Raw genomic sequence first — 21,881 nt, 5'->3', positions numbered from 1 at the left:
ACTCAGGAAGCTAAAATCTCAGCAGTACAGGATAAAATACATTCCAAGGTGACTGAAAAAAATCATAAAAGTAAAAAATCATCACATACTGCTTCATCAAAATCTGTAGCATAAAGGCCACTCAGGAGAGAAAAATTACTTCTCTGCAAATATTTGTTGTAATTTAAAAAACTAAAAGCCCACATAAATTATCATTGCCATTTCAAGCACTATTACTGACATGGTCAAATGTTAGCACTTTCCTATGCTCATCCTAGAAGTTATGTGACACATCATACATGCCAGGTTTGTGCTAAGTATGCCACCATGATTAATCTTAATTCCCACAGTTTCATGAGAAGTTCCTATAATGTCAATTTCTATGTAGATAATATATTCACTTTGAGGTAGGTAACACATTCGGCTCCTCTAAGTTTGCTCAACACAGAAAGAAAAACATTAAGAGAGAGATCTGGGCTCAGCTAGTACCCCCACTTTATGTTAGCAAAGGGTGCCAGGCATTTTAAATAACTAATTGCCTATACTTCTGATTTACCCAGCCAACTATGATTTCATATTATTTACCTTTATATTTTGAGAGCATGAGGTAGTACCTAACTAGCAGTTGAATAAATGCTTATTTAATTAGATGAATTACTTCACTGAAACAAATTGATAATCTACTTTAGCATCCACTACATGATCAATACTATATAAACCATGATGTCCTGTTCTCAAACTGCTATAGTTAAGAGAAGGCAACACACACGACAATATAAATTAAGTCCGGAATTGTGAAAAGCCATGATAAATGCTTGTGAAAAAGCAAAACTGCAAGTAATAAAAATAGCGGCTCATACATATTTACCTCAGGCATTCTGCTCAGCAATTTAAATTCACTAATTAATTTAATCCTCAACCATCCCCACCACCGCCCCCAGCGCAGAGGAGCAGAGCTGCCCCTAGTGCCCAGGAGGAGCCTTCCAGGCTGCCATACCACCGCCCCAAGTGCCGAGAAGGTGAGTCAAGTGAGCGCCAGCAACACACATCCCTACCCCCAACCCGAAATTGAAATGAGAAGACACGTAAACAAGTCTCAAAACAGGACTTCCAGATCACCTAAAGCAACCCAAAAGGGAAAAGAGATGGAACAATCTCATACTCAACCACCTGGACTCTCTGAACTGGCAACAAAAGAGGATCTGGAAAAAATGAAATCAGAAATAATTTCTCAGATAACAGCAGAAATTGTGTCCATAGTGAAATACATGATTAATAAATCTAGAGAGGACACAGATACAAAAATGGAGCTGAGAAACATGATGGAATTCCAAAATAAGAAACAAATGGAATCCATAAAACAGATGCAAACACATTTCTAGGAGACTAAAAACTCCACTGAAAGTTTACAAACCAGAATGAGCCAATGTGAGGACAAAATTTCAGATATAGAAGATAAGATTGCAATTAGTGACCAGGAAAAGAAAAACTGCTTTAAAATTGTAAGAGACCACAAGAAATCAATCTAGCAGCTTCTAGATGATGCAAAGAATAACATAGGACTGATTGGAGTCAATGAAGGAAAAGGAGAGAGCTCAGATGACATAAAAAAACTGTTCACAGAAGTGATGGCACAAAACTTCCCAAGCAGTGGAAAAGGACTTGACATACAGGTAAGTGAGGCATATAGGACTGCAACTAGCCTTGATGAAAAAAAATCTACACACAGGCATGTAATAGTTAAGACTCCAGAAACCCAACAGAAGAACCAAATTGTACAAGCAGTTAGAGAAAAGAAACAAATCACATAAAAAGGAAAGCCCATCAAAATCACAGCAGACTAAGGCTGGGGATTTAGCTCAGTGGTTCTGCCACCTGCCTCACAAGCACAAGGACCCGAGTTTGATCCCCGGTACAAAAAAAAAAAAAAATCACAGCAGACTTCTCAACGCAAAGCCTCAAGTCAAGAAGAGCTTGGAGTGACGTATTCCAAGCCCTAAAGGAAAACAGCCTCCAATCCAGGTTGATGCACCCTGCAAAATTATCTTCCAAAACTGATGGAGAAATAAGATACTGTCATGACAAAGAGCACCTTAGGAACTTCATGAATACCAAACCAGCACTCCAAAAATTTTTTAGATAATATCCTAGGAAAAGACAATGAGTATCACAACCCTGGGAAGATCAGCAGAGTGAATCCATCAGGCATGACAAGAACTTAAATGCAAAGGGGGAGAATTCAACAAAAAGAAAAAGTCAAGACGATGATAAGTCAATATTATCTGTATCAGTTATAACCATCAATGTTAACAGTTTCACTCAGAAATAGACTGGCAGAATGGGTCAAGAAGCAAGATCCAACAATATGCTGCATACAAGAAACACACTTAATTCAAAAAAGATACAGACTGAAAGTTAAAGAGTGGAAAACAATACTCCATGTGACAGGAACCCGAAAAAAGGAGGAGTAGCTAGCCTCTTGGCAGATCAAGTGGATTTCAACCTAACACTGACTGAGACAAAAAAGCATCATCCTTGTAAAGGGAACAATACAACAGGAAGAGATGACAATCACAAATATATATATGCATCAAACACTAGTGTGACCAACTATATAAAACAAATACTAATGGACATGAAAAATCATTTAAGTACTAATACAATACTAGTGGGGAACCTCAATACCCTTCTGTCACAAATACATATATCAACTAGACAAAAAATAAGCAATGAAACACTAGAACTCAATCAAACTATTCAACAAATGAATTTAACAGATATTTACAGAGTGTTCCACCCCACAAAATCAGAATACATAATTCTTTTCAGCTGCACACAGTCATTCTCCAAAAGAGACAACATACTCACTCACAGAACATGTTTAAGTACAAAGGAATTGGAGTTAACCCCTGTATATTATCAGACCATAGTGTGATGAAATTTGAGATCAATAGCAAAAGAAACCACAAAAATTTCATAAACACATATAAACTGAACAACACTCTTCTGAATAACCAATGGGTCACAAAGGAAATTAAGAAATCAGACAGTTCCTACAATGATAATGCCAGTACAACATATCGGAATCTATGGGACACAATGAAAGCAGTCTTATGAGGGAAATTCATAGCAGTGAATATGCATATTAGGAAAACAGAGCAAGCCCAATTATACAAACTGATGCTGAACCTCAAGCTCCTAGAAAAAGAAGAGCAGGACAATCCCAAAGGTCATACAAGGGAGGAAATTATAAAGATCAGAGCAGAAATCAATGCAATGGCGACTAAGAGAATAATACAAAACAATCAGTGTAGACAAGAGTTGGTTCTTTGAAAAAATCAACAAAATTGACAAACCCTTAGCCAACCTTATCAGAAAAAGGAAAGAAAAGGCACAAATCCATGCAATTAGGAATGAAAAGGATGAAATTACAACAGACCCAGCAGAAATCCAGAGGATCATCAATACTTACTTGGAGAAACTATATGCCAATAAGATGGAAAACACAGAGGAAATGGATAGATTCCTAGATACATATGAATTACCAAAGTTGAACGAAGAAGACCTAAAAATTCTAAACAACCCAATATCAAGCAATGAAATCGAAAATATAATTAAAAACTTACCAACTAAGAAAACCTGGGTCCTGATAGCTTCACTGCTGAATTCTACAAGACATTTAGAGAGGAACTACTGTCACTACTGTTTAAACTCTTCAATGAAATTGAAAAGGAAGCAATACCCACAAATTCATTCTTGGAAGCAAGCATCACCTTGATGCCCAAAGCAGAGAAAGACCCAACCAAAAAAGAGAACTGTAGGCCAATTTCACTGATGAACATAGATGCAAAAATCCTCAACAAGAGACTGGCAAATAGAATGCAGAAGATCATCAAGAAGATCATACACCCTGACCAAGTGGGATTCATCCCAGGGATGCAGGGATGGTTCAACATATGCAAATCAATCAATGTAATACACTATATTAATAGAAGCAAGGACAAAAACCATATGATCATCTCAATAGATGTAGAAAAAGCATTCAACAGAATCTAACATGCATTTATGATAAAAACCCTACAAAAAATTGGTAAACACAGTCTCTACCTCAGTCTCATAAAAGCCATCTATGAAAAACCAACAGCCAACATCATACTAAATGGTCAAAAACTGAAATCCTTCACACTAAAATCAGGAACAAGACAAGGATGTCCACTATCACCACTCCTGTTCAATATAGTTTTGGAAAGAGTAGCCACAGCAATTAGACAAGAGAAAGAAATAAAAGGAATAAAGATAGGAAATGAAGAAGCCAAATCATCATTATTTGCAGATGACATGACAAACTATATAGAAGACCCCAAGAACACCACCAAAAGTCTTCTAGACTTAATAACCAAATTCAGTAAAGTAGCTGGATACAAGATCAACCACAAAAACCAACAGCGTTCCTCTTCATGAACAACAGACTCACTGAGAGAGAAATAAATCAAGCAATTCCTTTCACAATAGCATTCAAAAAACTGAAATACCTAGGAAGCAACCTAACAAAAGAATTCAAAGACCCCTTCTCTGAAAAGAGAGATTGAAGATGATATCAGAAAATGGAAAGGCATCCCCTGCTCCTGGGTAGGAAGAATCAATATAGTGAAAATGGCCATGCTTCCAAAACTTCTATATGGATTTAATGCAATCTCAATTGAAATTCCAGCAGCATACTTCATGGACCTTGAGAAAACAATCCAAAGTTCATTGGGAACAAGAAGAGACCCAGAATAGCAAAAGCAGTTCTAGGTAACAGAGACATGATAGGGGGTATCACAATCCCCAACTTGAAAAAACTATACTACAAAGCTACTGTGATAAAAACAGCATGGCACTGGCAAAGAAACAGACCTGAGGACCAGTGGAACAGATTAGAAGATACAGAAACAGCACCAGACACAGTCAGCCACCCCATCTTCAACAAAGGAGCCAAACACCCTTGCTGGAGGAAAGATAGCCTCTTCAATAAATGGTGCTGGAAAAACTGGGTTTCAATTTGACAAAGATTAAAACTAGACCTGTATCTCTCACAATGCACTAAACTAAAATCGAAATGGATTAAAGATCTAAATATTAAAACAGAAACACTAAACCGGCTGGAAGAGAGGTTAGTTAGATCTCTTGAAGACATTGGTGCAGAAAAAGATTTTATGAACAAATCTTCATTTGCCTGTGAACTAGCACAAACAATCAACAAGTGAGATCTCTTATTAAAAAGCTTCTGCACAGTAAGATTAACCTCCAACAGTGTGAATAGACAACCCACAATGTTGGAAAAAATCTTCACCTGCTGTCCCTCAGACAAAGCTCTACAGTCTAGAATATATAAAGAACTTAAAAAATTCAGACCTCTCAAATTTAAAGACCCAATCCGAAAATGGGCATCTGAAATGAACAGACATTTATCAGATAAAGAAGTAGAAATAGCAAATAAACATATGAAAAAATGTTCAACATCACTGTTCAGTCGAGAGATGCAAATGAAAACAACACTGAGATTCCATGTCACCCCAGAAAGAATGGCTGCTATCATGTAATCAACCAATAATAAATGATGGAGGGGCTGTAGCAAAAGAAAAACACTGCTCCACTGATGGTGGGAGTCTACGTAGACTGGTCCAACCACTGTGGAAATCAGTATGGAGATACCTCAAAGAACTAGGACTGGATGTCCCATTTGACCCAGCTATTCCCCTGTTGGATATCTTCCCCAAAGAACTGAAACAATCATATCACAGTGATATATGTGCACCCATGTTCATAGCAGCACAATTTGTGATGGCTAAAACTTGGAAGCAGCCCAACTCCCCATCAACTGGAGACCGGATTAAAAAAATGTGGTTTTTTCAATGAAATAGAGTATTATTCAGCCATAAAAAATGAGAAATTAGAGATATTTATAGCTAAATGGATGCACATTGAGGCAATCCTCTTAAGTAAAATAGGACACACATGTAAATACTGAATAGTTTGTCTAGTGTGAGAAACTGAAAGTGTAAATAAGGACTAAAAGGTATAATAGATAATGTGAAATGGGAAGAAAAGGTGCAAAGTGGAAGGGTAAGTAGGAGGGGTAGGCGAAAGGAAAGAAGGGAATGGAATTAATATGAGAAAAAAATTGAAATAAAGTCTCTGTAGATAGGGAGGAATGGAGGGGTTGAAGGGAGGGCAGGAGAATGAGGAAAAAAATAAGAACCAAGATGGATTATGTAAAGGTGCAAATCTGCAATGATGAATGTCATTATAGTGTATACCTAAAACGTACCAATAAAATTAATTTTTTAAAAATGTATCTATTTCGATTGGTGATACAGACACAGTGGCTAATAATACTAGTGTGGTTTGTTGTCTACATTTCTAATGTAAGTGAAAGCTAATTTTCCATTAAAGGTGTGTGAAAATGAAAATCTAATGTTTTCCCTGAGTTCACAGACTCCTGTATTCAGGCCAAAATGAAAACCCCAGTTTCTCTCTGAAACTATGTGTTTTTTCCTTGAAGCCCCTTCCAATAGGCCCTGCTCACACCTTGCCTGGGAACAGTGGGATTGTGTGAATTCTTATTGTAATGCAGAGCAAGGTGGAACCTATGTACTCTGGAGGCCACCTGCACAACACCTCCAATAAAATGGATACCTGTTTTATGGTGCAAATACATAAAATATTTTATTTATCCCCTTGTCCATAAAAATAGTGAGCATCTGCTAAATAGTTTGATAATTCTTTCAAATCAGTGTCCTTATTCAAGAAATGAAGTCTTATCCTCCAGTTCATTACTCTAAATAAAACTGCCATAACAAATGTAGATTCATTTGCAAAAGAATGCTCCTCCCATGATCTTAAGAAAAAAAGATTCACCATCCTACAGAAACCTTCAACAACAAAAGTGAGTATTTTTACGCTCCATGTAAAATCTCCACCATGCAACACTTCCATTGTGCTTCCTTCATTAATTAAAGGAGTTTAACTTTCTGGAGTCTTTTTGTTGTTATTTGTTTTCCCTTAAATTTTTCAGCAGAGTTTCTTTCCAAGAAATGTTAGTCTTTGCTTGGCTGAACTAAGGTGGAGGAATTTGTCCCTCTGTGGCAGCAGGAAATTATGAATACCTAGAAGCCAGTGCGTGTGTGGGTGCATGGCAACCTCAAAGACCTGAGAAGTTGGCACTGGAGCAAGGATGGGTAGAGACGTTAAAACCAAGGGAAGGGTGCAGTTAGAGGTGACCATGGCCAACAGTCCTTTGTACAGGCGGTGACAGAGGTGGCATTAAAGTGATTGAGTATGCTACAGGGCATATTTACCCAAGGGCTGTCAAGAGATGATCAGAAAGGAATCTTGAGGTAAGGATCACGGATGGTGTGACCTTCATGGATATCCGGAGAGACTCAGAACAAGTTCAGATGGAAAATGCAGGGTGTCAGGTATGGGTAAAAGAAAATCCTTTTCTGGGAAGCACATTTCTATTTATCAAAACAATGGGGCAAATTTTCAATGTCCAGGTGGACAACTTTGATGGTATTAATATATATATATATATGGCAGGGGATTTAGCTCAGTGGTTTCGCCGCCTGCTGCGCAAGCGCAAGGACCCGAGTTTGATCCCAGGTACCCCCCCCAAATACATACATATATATATATATATATATATATATATGAAATTATGTTTTTTTAATTACTTAAATTCTTTTATTGGTACATTTTAGATATATAACATTTACATTTCTCATTGGGAACTTGTACCTTTACATGATGTATTCTTGGTTCTTATTTTTCCCCCATTCATAACCCTCCCTTCACCCCCTCCACCTTTCCCTATTTACAAAAACTTTGTTTCCATTTTTCCATTTCTCATCATTTTTCCTTTCCTTTCCTTCCTTTCCCCTGCCCCTCCCACTACCCCTACCCCTTTGGACCTTTTCTTCCTATTTTGCATTATCAATTATTCAATGAAATTATGTTTTTAATGTGTTTTCTGTTGTGGTAGATGAAAACAGGCCTTGCAGTTAAGTATTTTAATGCAATCAATATAAAATTAAATTTTATAAGCTAATCTAATAATGTACTAGAAAACAGATGATGAATGACTTTTTTTAGCTATAAAGTCTTACATATTTTGCTACTTTAATGTTTATACCTTCCAAGAGCTTATTCTCTCAATTTTTCTGAGTAAGGAAAAGCTTTACCTATACCATACCAAGGTGCGACCAGTATTCATTGTTACCCTTGTGCTGACAAAGTTACATATGTTATCTCTCATGATCTCACCTGTGAAACCAAATAAACAAAAGCATTTTAAAATAGGAAATTAAGGATAAAAAAGGACTATTGAGTGAATGTGACAGTAGATGAGCAAAGGAAATGCATTCAACTTACTTGAATGTGAGCACAAAGCACAAAACTTCATCAAAATTTTGGGATCATAAAGTCAGGGAAATGAGATTATTTGTCCCTGAAACCACCTAAAAGTGGAACAGTGACTAGAGTACTAAAGGAAAATATTTGTTCTAAAACTAGGAAGAAGTTTCTGAGACAAAAATCTTCCCATAAAGATAGTGTTTGCCTAATGAGGTAGATCACTAAGTTTAGAAGTTCAAAGAACTGTTCTTTAACCTTAAAATAGAAGATAAGGAAAATAAGTGAAAACTAAACAAATTGTAAAGGAAAAACATTTAAAGTTAAAGAGTATTTCCCTAATTAATGAAGGAGTGAGTGATCGTGGATGGAAACTGTGAACAAATGGATTCCCTTATCAGAAAGATATGCCAGTACCACTACTTGGAAGCCCTTCAAAGACCAACTTGTTATTTTCCATCAAGAAGGATATGGCTTTGGGAACACTGAGTTTAGTTATAGAACTGAGAGGCTGAGAGCCACTCAGCTACACTCTCTTAAAAAGATTATAAGTAGGTAGTATAATCTATTCCTGAAACGTTGACCCCCAAATTACAGGAAGACTATGGCATAGTATAAAAGTATCTCAGACCTATCCATGGGTATCACCTCCTGTCCTCTGCCACAAATCTGCAAGGTGGGCATGAAAACTTCAATACTTTAGATTTTTCTAAAAATGCCAAAGAAACTGGAGAAAAATGCTCAAAAAGTGATTTCCTTAACTATCATCAAACAACAAAATTCTATAATATGCACATTACCTAGTCTTCATAACAAAGTAGATGTCATCAAGAATGTAGGTGATTCTACACAGCATATTGACAAGCAACATCAATTCAGTTACCTTAAATAGAAATAGGAATCTAGATTCTTACAGAATGTTAATTTCAAATGCCACTTTTAGAATACAAGAAAATATGATATGAACCAACACAGCTAAGACCAAAAATAATAAATACAATGTGATCTGCAGAGCTCAGTGCAAATTAAAAATCTCACTTCTCATTACTGGTTACTGGATTTCATCTATGAATGTATTGACATCTTTTATCCACTTCTGTCACAGGCTGCCAATCTTGGTTTATTTAGCGATCATCAATTCACTACAAAAAAAGCAGGGCTCTTCCATGACATTATTTCAAAGTTTAAAAAGAGATTTTTGACAAGTCAAACATCCCCTTGAATATGAAAAGTAAATCTTTCCATTTCAGAGTAAAAGAATAACAAGAAATTTTCATCAAAATATTTAAATGCTAATCTTCATCAGCCCTTTTCTCTCTAGTGTGCACACTTAAGACTAAGAAATACATTATATGCTCTAAAGAAAGGTACTATATAAACAAATCAAAAAATGCCTTAAAAGGTTCTCAGTTTTCACAAGCCAAACATTAAGTAATTCACTTAATTTTTAAATAAATACTGGGTTGGGGCATACAGTGTCAGGGAAAGAGGATGGATACATAAGAAGAAAAATATAAACTGATTGCTGGTAGTAGGAAGGCACAGCAAATAACTGTAATTTCCATGAGAAGTTGACTGAGGTCAAGTTCTTCAGTATTCTGAACCAAGAAGAACATGTATAAAGACTCAAAAATCATAAGCTGGAGATTTTTATTGAAGCCATAGTATGTAGCTGTTCTCTCCCCTCTCCCCTGCCCCCTCTCCCTTTCCCTTTCTTTCTCCTTCTCTCTCCTTCCTCACTCCCTCCCTCTTCTCTTCCTCCTCCCCTCTCTCTGTCTCTTTTTTAACACTCTGGAGATGGAAGAGCATTCCAGACTAGGAAAAAGAGAAAGTACACTGAAATACATTTTAACCCTCAGAGATATGTGCAATTGGAGAAAGCTTTAGAGATAATCTTCCCTCTTCTGCAGATGACGAAACAGATAACACAGCAGGATTCTGGAGTGAAACTGAGTCACAGATCTACTAATCCAAGAGAGGTGGTGGCTAGAATAAGGAGGGGAGGGGAAAATATGATGCAAATCACTGTCACCAGTGATTTATGAGCAAGAAAAAAAGAATCCCAAAGAAATCAAATGGAGCATAGTCTCTGCCTGCAATGTGAACCCCTTTCATTTTGACTGAAACAAGAAATAAATAAATGTCAGAGGTAAGGAAACTTACAAAAAAATGAATGCAAAAGGCAAAAAAAAAATTGAAAGTAACTACAGCCTAACAGAGGGTTATAGTTTAGTGTGTAAATAATACCTGTAAATAAATACTTACAGGATGAATGTTCAAATGCAAAAATAGACAAAGGACATGCACAAGTGCTTTATAAAGAAAGAAATAAGACTAACGTGGAGCTTCTCAAGTAGGAAAATAAAATTGAGTAAACCCAAATACTTGTCATGTATTTTCTTGATAATATCAATTTTACCAAAAAAAGCACCATTTTATAATGTTAGGACAGCATATATTGTAACTGCTTTTCTTGAGGGCAATTTATAATCTGCAAAAAGAACTGAAACAATGCTCATCACCCATTACCCAGTTATCCCACTTGTGGAAATTTGTGAGACAGCCATAAATTGAAGAATATGAATGATCCTTTCAACATTTTTAATAGCCAAAATGCAGAAAACTTAAGTGTTTAACAAAAAGAAAATCAAATGCTTAGAAATAACAACCTAATAATCTATTATTTGTTTACTTAAAATGATATGTGTGGAGAACATTTCACGTTAGAGAATGCTCATGATATAATACTATATAAAAACTTGAAGGGATTTCAATTTCAAACATATATAACAGAAATACTAAACTATCAAAAGAAGTTATCTGTAGACACTGGCATTATAGAGAAAATAGTCATTTCATTTCTTTTTATTTTTTTATTATTTATTTTTATTTTTTGGTACCAGGGATTGAACTTGGGACCTTGCATTTGCGAGGCAGGCAGTGGCATCACTGAGCTAAATCCCCAGCCCTCATATCTTTTTATAATTGATAGACTTTTTTAAAAGTTGTTGTAGAATTATATACACTTTTCCACTTTTTAATATTTCTTACCAAAAATGTAAATAAGAACTAAAATATATAACAGATATTGGGAAATGGGAAGAAAATGTTCAAATGAGAAGGGAAATGAGGGAAGGGGGAGGGAAAAAGGAAGGAGGGGACAAGGAAAAAAAGAATGGAAGGGAAAAAATGGAAACAAGGCTTTTGCAGATAAGGAGGGGAGGGCGTTGAAGGGAGGGGAGGGGAATGCAAAAAAAAGAAGCAAGACACATCATGTACAGGTACAAATTCCCTATAATGAATGATATTATTATGTATATCTAAAATGTACCAGTAAAATAAATTTTAAAAAATGTCTTACTTTTAACATAAACACATATTACTTCAATTAAGAAGTAATACCTTAATATAATACCCAAACAGAAAACTTCTCTAATTTGCAGACAGTGACTATATTTTGCATAAAAATATTCAACAAAAGGGCGAAAATTAGAGCTACATTTTTTGAGATTGAAACAATGATTTATGAGATTCATAGTAAGCGAAGAAAATACTGAAAATATTTTTAACTTATGGAAGTAATTCTCATTTGTCTCATTACACAAGCAAGAAACCTGAACAGCTAAGAGCAGTGATGGCAATTATGGTTATAAGATTTATTTTAATAATTCTTTGATAATTTTAAAAAGGTTAAATAGTTCTGTAATTCTCATCCATGCTTTGGAACAATAAGAGAAGATAAGCAAACAGAATAGGAAAACTATACATCCTGTTTTCAAAGCTGTAAACAAAGCCAAGCTCCCCACCAACAAACACAAAATGAAAAAATAAAAAGTTCTAATATCCATTATTTTACAGTAACAGAGCTTAAAAGTTTTTCTTTTGCTGAAAGCTTTTGGTAAGCAATTACACACTATCTTTTGGAAATCTTGAGAAAGGCCATCTATATTTCCCTGTATCTGTTATCAATCACACTGTCATTTGGTGCATTTAGATGAAGTCCACCTGCATCCCATGAAATAAAGTAGCAATCTGAGGGGAAGAACAGCTTGGACAGTAACAAATTGCTCTAAACCTATGTTTGCCCACTTGCAGAAGCAGATGATGTTCCCCCGATTAACAAAAACAAAAACAAAAATGATATGGCCAAAAAATACTGAACGCTTGTAGAATTAATGTCCATTTTATATCTTCTTCTATTCAGTTAAATGCTTGAAGAAAAAATTCTACAAAAAATGAAAATACAGCACAAAGTATCAACAATTAGGTACCATAAAATTATCCGTTATGACGACTGACTTCTACTAAGAAGTTACACATGCCAATCGTCTTTTTTTCTTGTTTCTTTCCTGTTCTTGTCCTTAACTACCATTTTATCCACCTAGTTAAATGGTTTAGATGGTTCAGGCCATTTTTCTAATTATGCAAGCTTTATAATGAAATATATTGATAAATTTTTAAAAAACAGATTTATTATTTTCATTACTTTATAGTGTTTAAGACATTAAAAGTTGTAATAGAAATTAATCATACAGAAGTAAATACTTTTATGTAACATGAAAATGGAAAAGCACTGATGTGAATGCATATTAAATCTAATATGCAGGTACAGAAGGTATAATCACATATACGTAAGGGAATATTACGTACAAAATCCTGAAAAATCTAATTATAGCATGATCTCTTTGAAATTATTTACCTTAAATAATGTGCCATGAAAAAATGTTTTCAGTCAAAAATTGTGAAGGAAATGAAACATATGTTGAGTTTTATTCTAAGATCCTAAGTGTTAAAGAGAGGTAACATAGACCAAGTATCTAAGGGAACCACCAACATAAGAACAGACAGATGCCTCCCCCACCCAGGGGTTCAAACCCAAGACCCCCTGTATATGAGGAAAACACTTTATTATTGAGCATACTTCTAGTCCCAAGAAAGGGCAGATAACCCTGAACTGTCTAACAGTTCATCTGATCTAACAGAACGATGATCAAAATGAAACAGCTATTCATAAAACCACTTAAGAAATATCATTTATGAAACAGAGAGGAAACCTTCCTCATTTTCTGTTTCCATCTTAGTTGTAGTTTTACTTTTGGGAGTACATACAACACAAACCAAATCTGTCTCTGGAGGAAATATCTCCAGTTTCTTCAAGTAACCTACATGTGATATACTGAATACCTGCTAAACTTATACTTATCCAAGTCTCAGTATCCCCAGAAAAGAGCACAAATCCTCAGGGAGAATACAATAAGAGTACTCACTCTCTTTTTATAATATCTGTAATAAAATAGCTTAACTGTGCCTTTTACTAAAGTATGTCCACATTATATTGTAGTTTTTTAAAAATACTTATTTTGGAATGATTTTATATTTACAAAAATTTACAAAGGTAATACAGTGAACTCCACTTCTTTGCTCAATTTAAGTTTCCCTTGAGCTGTTTTATTTTTTAAACATGTATCTTTTTATATTTAAAAACTGTGCTTTCCTGAGCACATTATCTTGAGACATTTTACTTTTCATTTGTTTCATCACACAATGCAAATAGAAGATCTTATTTTTATTTCATGTTTTAATATCCAAAGCAAGATTTCATCATGCAAGTCAGGCTTGAATGTTACAAAATGAAGGGTAAGGTCCTGTACTTGTTAAGATATTCTGAATCAAGATCCAGTTACACAATATACCCACTCTTGCCACTATATTTACATCATATGAATACTTGGAAAGCAAGATTTCCATATTTTTATCTAATTCAACAGGCAGAGACTCGAGGTAATATAAACTTCTGTAGAGTTGCATTATATAACCTCTGATGCATACCTTTCATGAATTCCAAATCCAATCAAATATCTGTACATCCAGTTACTTTATTTTTTCTATAAAAATATCCCTTGCCTCAAAAAAGTTCAGACCATCGTGACTCCACATTTTCTTTTTTTACTAGTTTAATATATAATTTGTATGTTGTGTTTCTTCAGCTAAAAAGTCTCAACTATTTGGACAATAGAAGCAACCCATTCCCCAAATGACCCTGAAATGCTTAGGAAAAAAATGGAACAATAAACTTAATATCTATTGGCAACTCACTGAAGCAGTTAATAATCATATGTAAAAACTTATGCTAATAGGAAATCCATAGAGTTTCCCATGAGTCATATGCTAAAATCAGAAGAAACAGCAAGATGGTATTGGTAGTATTATTCCTTCATTAAGAAAAGAAAATCCAATTTATCCTCTTGAAATTATTACTGGCCATAATTATTATAAAGCTCAGGGAACAAAATGGCATAAAATAGCAATTTACTATTGAAATCCTGATTAAAAAGGATAATTTAAACATGTGGACCTAAAGATAGCCATATTCAGCTATATCAATAACTGCCAGAAGATTTTTCTAAACTGTTTACTTCTTCTCAAAAGATGAGAAAAATTTCCAATTCTGTTTATCTCTCAAAACCAGGCTGTGGAATTAGAAATTGATAATGCTTTGAAGAAGGTTGCAAACTCACAGACTTTCTGTAATATCATGAAGTTTTTTAAATGGGAAAGTCATTTAAAAATATTTTTAAAAGTATCCACATATGGAATTAATATGAGAAAAAGAAAAAATGGAAACAAAGTCTTTGTAGATAGGGAGGGGTGGAGGGTTGAAGGGAGGGCAGGGGAATGAGGAAAAAATAAGAACCAAGATGGATTATGTAAAGGTTCAAATTTCCAATGATGAATGTCATTATATTTATACCTTACATGTACCAATATAATTAATAAAAAAATAAATTAAAAACCTTCCACTTCCAAAAAACAAAAAAGTATCCACATGCTGAAAACGAAGTTCTTTAAACTTACCTCATAGTAACTCCGAACTGCATTGCAAAATGCTTCATCAGCTACAATTTGGGTTTCCCCATTGAGGAAGGCCTGGAACCGTTCTTTCAGTAACTGCAACTGTTGCTTGTTAAGCTGCAAGGAAAACATGAAATAAGCTGATAAATGAATGATGCCTGAAATACAGAGATTACTAAAAGTTATATTTTATATATATTAGATGTTATATTTGATATGTATTAGATAAAAGTTATATGTATATGTCAACGTATATATTATATATATATTATATATATATATGATTTGACATCTACAGTTAGCTTTATGGTAAAGAAAGCTAAATTATCCTACTACATATACTTATGGCTTAACTTAAAAATATTTTAAGTTATCTCCCCAGGAACCTCAGAATCCTGCTATGGAGATGGAGTCCAAATTTCTACCCGAGAGAGAATTCCTGTGATAAGCATCACACTCTCTTTGCAGAGACAGGAAAATCTAAACTTTGGGTGAGAAGTTAACTACTGTACAAAATTCTCAGATATCTTGCGACAAAGAAAGCTGAGAGGGTAAGAACTGTTGCAAATGAGTAAATAACACCTTGGACAAAAATAAGAAAGAAGGCCATAAAGGTCAGAAAGTACCCGGAAAAAGAATCTTCAGGAAAAAACAACTATTGGTTACCAAAAGTTTGGAATCCACAAATGAAAATACATCTATGTTTGAGAAGAAATGAAGAGTAATGTTTGGCGGTGAAATAAAGAGAAATGTAAGGAGATAAATCCAAAGTTAAAACAGAGAGGCAAGAGGTGAGCCATGAGTACATGCAGCAGATTGGGACAGGACTTGTGAACCAGAGAGCAGAATGCAAAATTATACCCAGATTTCCTTTCCCTAGGTTTAGCTCCCATAATTATTACTGATGGTAGATTAGAAATAGGCTATGACTTATTAACCAAGTTTTCTAGTCATCAACTACAGGCAGGGTCAGCTACTTAGTTTGTAGAATACAATGTAAAAAGAAAGCAAGGAATCTCTTATTAATTACGAATTTCAAGACAGCAGGGACGGGCCATTAAACAAATACGGGGCCCTTCTAAGTACTGGTCGCTGCAGCTGCACAGGCTCATGTCCCTCAAGTTCATCTTGACTATGGGGACAAATACAGTCACTAGAAGCATATCAGATCATGTAGAAGCATTATATTGATGGTTAGAGGGAATGATTTAATTTTTGAAATAACATCTTAAAATAGATAATGAACAACAAAGGTGGGATCCTTCTATTTTATTTGATCATGATCAGATTTCATTAAAGAACTCAGTCCAGGTCTGGAATCTACAGAGAGATATGAAACATTGGAACATGCTGAGGATAAAATGATTAAAGGATTAGAGAAACTAAACAAAACTGGTATGGTTTGGCTTCAATAAGAAGGCTGATGTGAAATGTTTAAATATCTTCAAAGGCTTATAAAATGCCATTTAACTATAAGGAGACAAGCTCTTTCTGAAAATGAGTTTTATTTAGGATTTTTTATTTTTTGCAGTATTGAGAACAGAGTCTAACAAATAAGGTATTTGTAATGGACTGTTAAAGAAATGTCCTATTGCAGCCAGGTGTTAAAAAAGGCAATCTTTGGCTCGAGTAAAGAAGAGAGAAGACTATTCATTCCACTTCTTTCCTAAGGTTCTCCCCATTTCAGGGGAAGCTAAACCAAGCTGAAATGCAGGGACATCCCAAGTATACTACAATTTCCATCTCTATAATGCAAAGAAAATGAAAGCAGGGACCTTTGTAGGGATGGTACTAGCAAGGCAAATGAAACCCATGACTTTAGCTCTCTAAAGATAGTTCACAAAAGGGACAGATGGAACTGAGGCAACAATTGCTGACAGTGAGGCAGCTGAGAGCACTTTGGTTCTCAACCCAGGTGAATCCATGTGAAGGGCATTACACTTTATAAACTAAGCATCCAGGTAAAATAATGGAAATAGAAATGTATGTGAAAATTACAATGAACCCGAGGAGATCTTGATGATCATTTATTTCAAACCAGAACCTGTGTATTTTTTCATTGTCTTTTCTTCATCGAAGGCATTTTTTAAATTCCTCTAAAACATTATCTTTGTAATTTCTAGTATACCAGTTTTTTCAACTTTTATAACGATTACTTTTTGGTAATTATGGTGTGGAAATTTTACGGATATGGATCAAAGAAAGGGAATTAGAGTAATCTCAGAAACTCTCACACAGTTGCTTTAGTTCACAAACCATAACAGAGGCATCTAGGTAAGTATCATGCTTCATCTTTTACAAATAAAAGATACTGTAATTACATTTAAGACATGAAATGGCATTAAATATTACTATTATACACAGTCAATAAATGGATGCTTTATTAGTGTAGAGAAGTAATCTATATTTCTGCATATACCAGATTGAAAGAGAAAACAGATAATGAACTTAAAATACAACACTAAGGATAGTTGACAGAAATCAGTTTCCTAAAAGCTATTTGCATTATGAAAACAAACTATATACCAACAGATACGTCAATGGAGCAGACCCAAGAAATAGACTCAGATAATCAGAAATGTAGTACAAAATACTGCATAACATCTCAAAACAGTAGTGAATGATCATCATACTAAAAGAATAGTATTAGAATCACCAAATAGCTGTCCACACACAAAAAAATTAAATTACACCGTAACTCACAATGTCATGGATTAAAGGGTTTAATACTTTTAAGGTATAAAGACGGAACCATAAGGGAAAGAAAACATGAGAAAATTTCTTAACATTAAAATCTAAAAGTCCATCACAAGAAAGCTGCAAATCAGTATTTCTCATGAATATAGATACAAAACTCAAGAAAATATTAAAAAATGAAACCTAACAATGTATATAATGAATCAAACACCAAAACAAAGTAAGATTTATCTCAGGTGTGCAAGGCTGGTTCAAAACTAAAAATTCAATTAATGTAATCCATCACATCATTTAGTTAAAAATAAAAATTACAGTCATATCAGTAGATATAGAAAAAGCATTTGACAAAGTCTAACATTCATTTATGATAAAACTTCCAGTAAGCTAGGAATAGATATCTTCAACTTGGTAATGAACATGTACAAAACCCTATAGTTAACATCATATCAAATGAATTGAAATAAGCAGCTTCCCTACTTTACAGAATTGTTGGTGTTAACTTTCACAGCTAAACTCAGTCTTATCATATAATACAGAAATTACACTTAGTGATATTTATCCAATAGAACTGAAAAATTATTTCCAAACATGAATATGGATGTTTATGGATGTCTGCAGCAGCTTTATGATGTCCTTCAGTAAGAGAATCTATAAACAAAGCATGGTACATTCAGACAATAAAATATTTAGCACCGAGAAAAAAAATAAGGTACCATGCCCTGCAAAGGCATGGGTGGGGGAGATTAAAAGCATATTATGGAGTATAAGTAGCCAATTTGGAAAGATTACATACTGTATACTACATATTGTATGACATTCTGGAAAAATCAAAGCTTTAGAGGCTGTAAAAGGCTCACCTGTGGAAAGGGAAGGAGGGAAGAATTGGCAGAGTACAAAGAATTCTTAGGGAAGTGAAACTATTCAAGTGACACTATGATTATAGATACATGCCATTATAAATTTTTGTAAATCTAACAAATGTACAGCAGGAAGAGTGAAACCTCATGTAAACAATGGACTCTGGGTGATAATGATATGTTAATATAGGGATATCCATTTAAACAAACATGTCACTCTGGTGGGGTAATGGACAATGTTGTAGGCTATGCATGTGTAAGAGTAAACAGTTATATGGGAAATCTCTACCCTCTACCAAGGTCAATATTCTTATAAACCCCAAACTACTTTTACAAAATAAACTCTATTAAAATAAACTCTATTATATTAAAAATAAACTTTGTATGGCAAAAAAATAGCATAAGCAAAATAAAAAAGACTAATTAGAAAAAATACTTGTAGTTCATATCCCAAAGAACTAATCTTCAACCACATAGAGAGCTTCTAGAAATTGCTAAGAACCTGACCAATAAACGAATAGGAAAATGAGAAGAGGTATGTTCAGGAAAACGATATTTTTCTTTCCTTTTTAAGATGTTTATAACAATAGTTATTTTACTATAGTTATTCATACATTAATTTTACAAAATAATGTGTGTCATTATGGCTTTTCCATACATGCATATAAAGTGCTTCGATCATATTCACCCACCCAGTGTCCCACTGGACCCCTTTCCCTTCCCTAATAGTTTCCTTTCTACTATCATGTCATCTTGTTTTCCCCTCTAGATTTCACATATGAGGGAAAATATGCCATACTGGTCTTTCTAAGTTTGTCTTATCCCACTTAACATGATGATCTCCAGTTCCATCCATTTACCTACAAACAACGTGATTTTGTTCTTACATGTGGCTGAAAAAGACTCCACTGTGTATATATACTATATGTTCCTTGTTCATTCATCCACTTATGGCCATCTAGGCTGATTCCATAACTTGGCTATTGTGACTAATGCCACAATAAACATGTAACATAGGTACCCAAGTATGCAGGCATAGCTACTACAGACTGACTGATTCCTTGGGTTATAAACCTAGAAGCTATATGGCTGGATGATATGTAGTTTTATTTTTTTGTTTTTTTGAAGAATCTCTGTACTGTTTTCTATAGTGGTTTATAATATATATTACCACCAACAGTATACGGTATCATAGTTCCTTTTTCCTCACATCCTTGCCAACATTATTTTTTGCTTTCTTGATAATAGCCATTCTAACTGGGGTGAGATGGAATCTCGTGTAGTTCTGATTTTTTTTTTAAGAGCAGTGACTCTTAAGCCAAGAAAACATGCCTAACTTCATTCTAACAAAATGCAAACTAAAACTACCTCAGAGGCCATTTTTAATAATTAGAAGCACATAAAACTAGTACAAGAAAAATAATGGGTAACTGGGAAGTAAATGCATATATGTGTGTTAACAGCAATTCCACTTGGGTACCGATCCTACAGACATACCTGTACACATGCAAAATAACATGTATAAAGTTATCTACTTCATCACAGACTTTCGTAGCAAAAAATGGAACTTAAATACTTATAAATAGAAGACTAATTAAATATCCAAACAATACTATGTTATTAGTTTCATTAGAAGAATATAAAAGTTCTCTATGCACTGATATAAAAATACTATCAAAATACCTTGGAGAAGAAAGTGATTTAGAGAACACCATGTAAAAGAAGGTATCACACATATATAAAATGGGTAAAATGGAAACATGTATATGAGTTTGCATCCATATGCAGACAGAAACTATGGAAGAAGGATGGCTTTGGGAAAAGGATGGATATAAGAGTAAACGGTTTTTCAATCTATATCACTTTATTCACTGTGAGTTTAAATCAGAGTAACTAATCAAATTTTAATTTAGATTTAAAGTAACCTACAATAACAACTTGTTAATCTATATTATAGCTTATTAAAATAAGCTATAAACAGCACATTTTTAAACTTAAAACAATTTTTATCCATCACAAATAGTTCAAATCTATCCCGAATAGGAACTGAACAACAGATCAATTGACTTTTCAATTCTTCTTTCAGGTAGAATTGAACTTGACTGTATTCCCCTTTTGTAAAATTTCAACCATGAGGATTTCAAAGAAATTTAGATGAAGAGCCATAAAAGAACCATGGTAATCATCCTGTTCAACATTCTAATCAGTGCATTAATCTTTACAAAATGTATAGCAAGTTATCTGAGTCTATTTCTCCTTTTAAGCCTAGTAAAACATACAGACACACACACACACATGCACACACACACACCCTTATTACCTCAATGAAACCTATTCTAACTTGGGACATTATAAAAATTGAAATGTGCTTCCCTACAGCATCATAGTATTATTTATCCCTAGTTCTGTACTAAGACAAAACAGACTAAATGTTAGTTTCTTTCTTTAACATATCATCCAACATAGCAGTTCAAGGATTTCAACACAAGTACTGGCTTACTTATGAGTCTTCTTTTTTCTAGGATAAATTTTCTAGTTCCCCTCTCTGGCCTGGGCACTCTCTATAAAATAAGCATGTTAAATAAAACTACTTGAAAGTACGTTGGTATCAATAGGATTAAGCAAATAAAACTCAAACAGCAATGTACCCTAAAATGTAAAAGTGGAGTGATCATAATTTTCCTCATCTTCTGTGGCCAACACAAACAAGTGGGAGAATCACTTCCCACATTTTAAACACTCTATATCTATTAATTCAACCTAAAAACCAATTAACTCTTCTTGGCAGTCACATCAACTGAATCACATCTGTTTATAACCAACAAAAACTTCTACAACGTTCTTCCATGTTCTTCATTAAGCCATGTTTTATCTTCCTAAATTTATTCGGCCCACTGTTCTAGTTGCTTAAGAGTTTTTAATTCTAAGTCCTTTAACTCATATCCACATAGCCCTTTTCACTTTGTAATATTCACTAATGTAGTAATGTATTACCCAGAGTCTTCATCCAAGTCAATATGAAAATATTTATCAGTTCATGATTAAGGAAATAATCCTGATTCCTGCCATGACATATACTTTTTAGTTTGATATACTTTATCAATT

General features: G+C 34.3%; 1 protein-coding gene across 24 annotated transcripts in view; it reads right to left on the bottom strand.

Moving 5' to 3' along the window:
* Cadps2 (calcium dependent secretion activator 2) overlaps positions 1 to 21,881 on the bottom strand; it is a 557,170-nt gene that overhangs the window by 416,700 nt on the left and 118,589 nt on the right. For all 24 annotated transcript variants that reach the window (XR_015448631.1, XR_015448632.1, XR_015448633.1 and 21 more), the window contains exon 2: positions 15,226 to 15,339. Coding sequence is in view for 20 of the 24 variants with exons in the window: in XM_087204429.1 (XP_087060555.1) it covers positions 15,226 to 15,339 (114 nt within the window). In the remaining 4 variants the exon portion in view is untranslated. The remainder of the gene's footprint in view (positions 1 to 15,225; positions 15,340 to 21,881) is intronic.

Source organism: Heterocephalus glaber, unplaced genomic scaffold (assembly GCF_053883595.1).
Source record: "Heterocephalus glaber isolate CG9 unplaced genomic scaffold, H.glaber_assembly_v1.0 deba00000546, whole genome shotgun sequence".
NCBI lineage: Eukaryota > Metazoa > Chordata > Mammalia > Rodentia > Bathyergidae > Heterocephalus > Heterocephalus glaber.
Note: the sequence above shows the minus strand (reverse complement) of the source record. Positions and strands in the feature narration are given on the sequence as shown.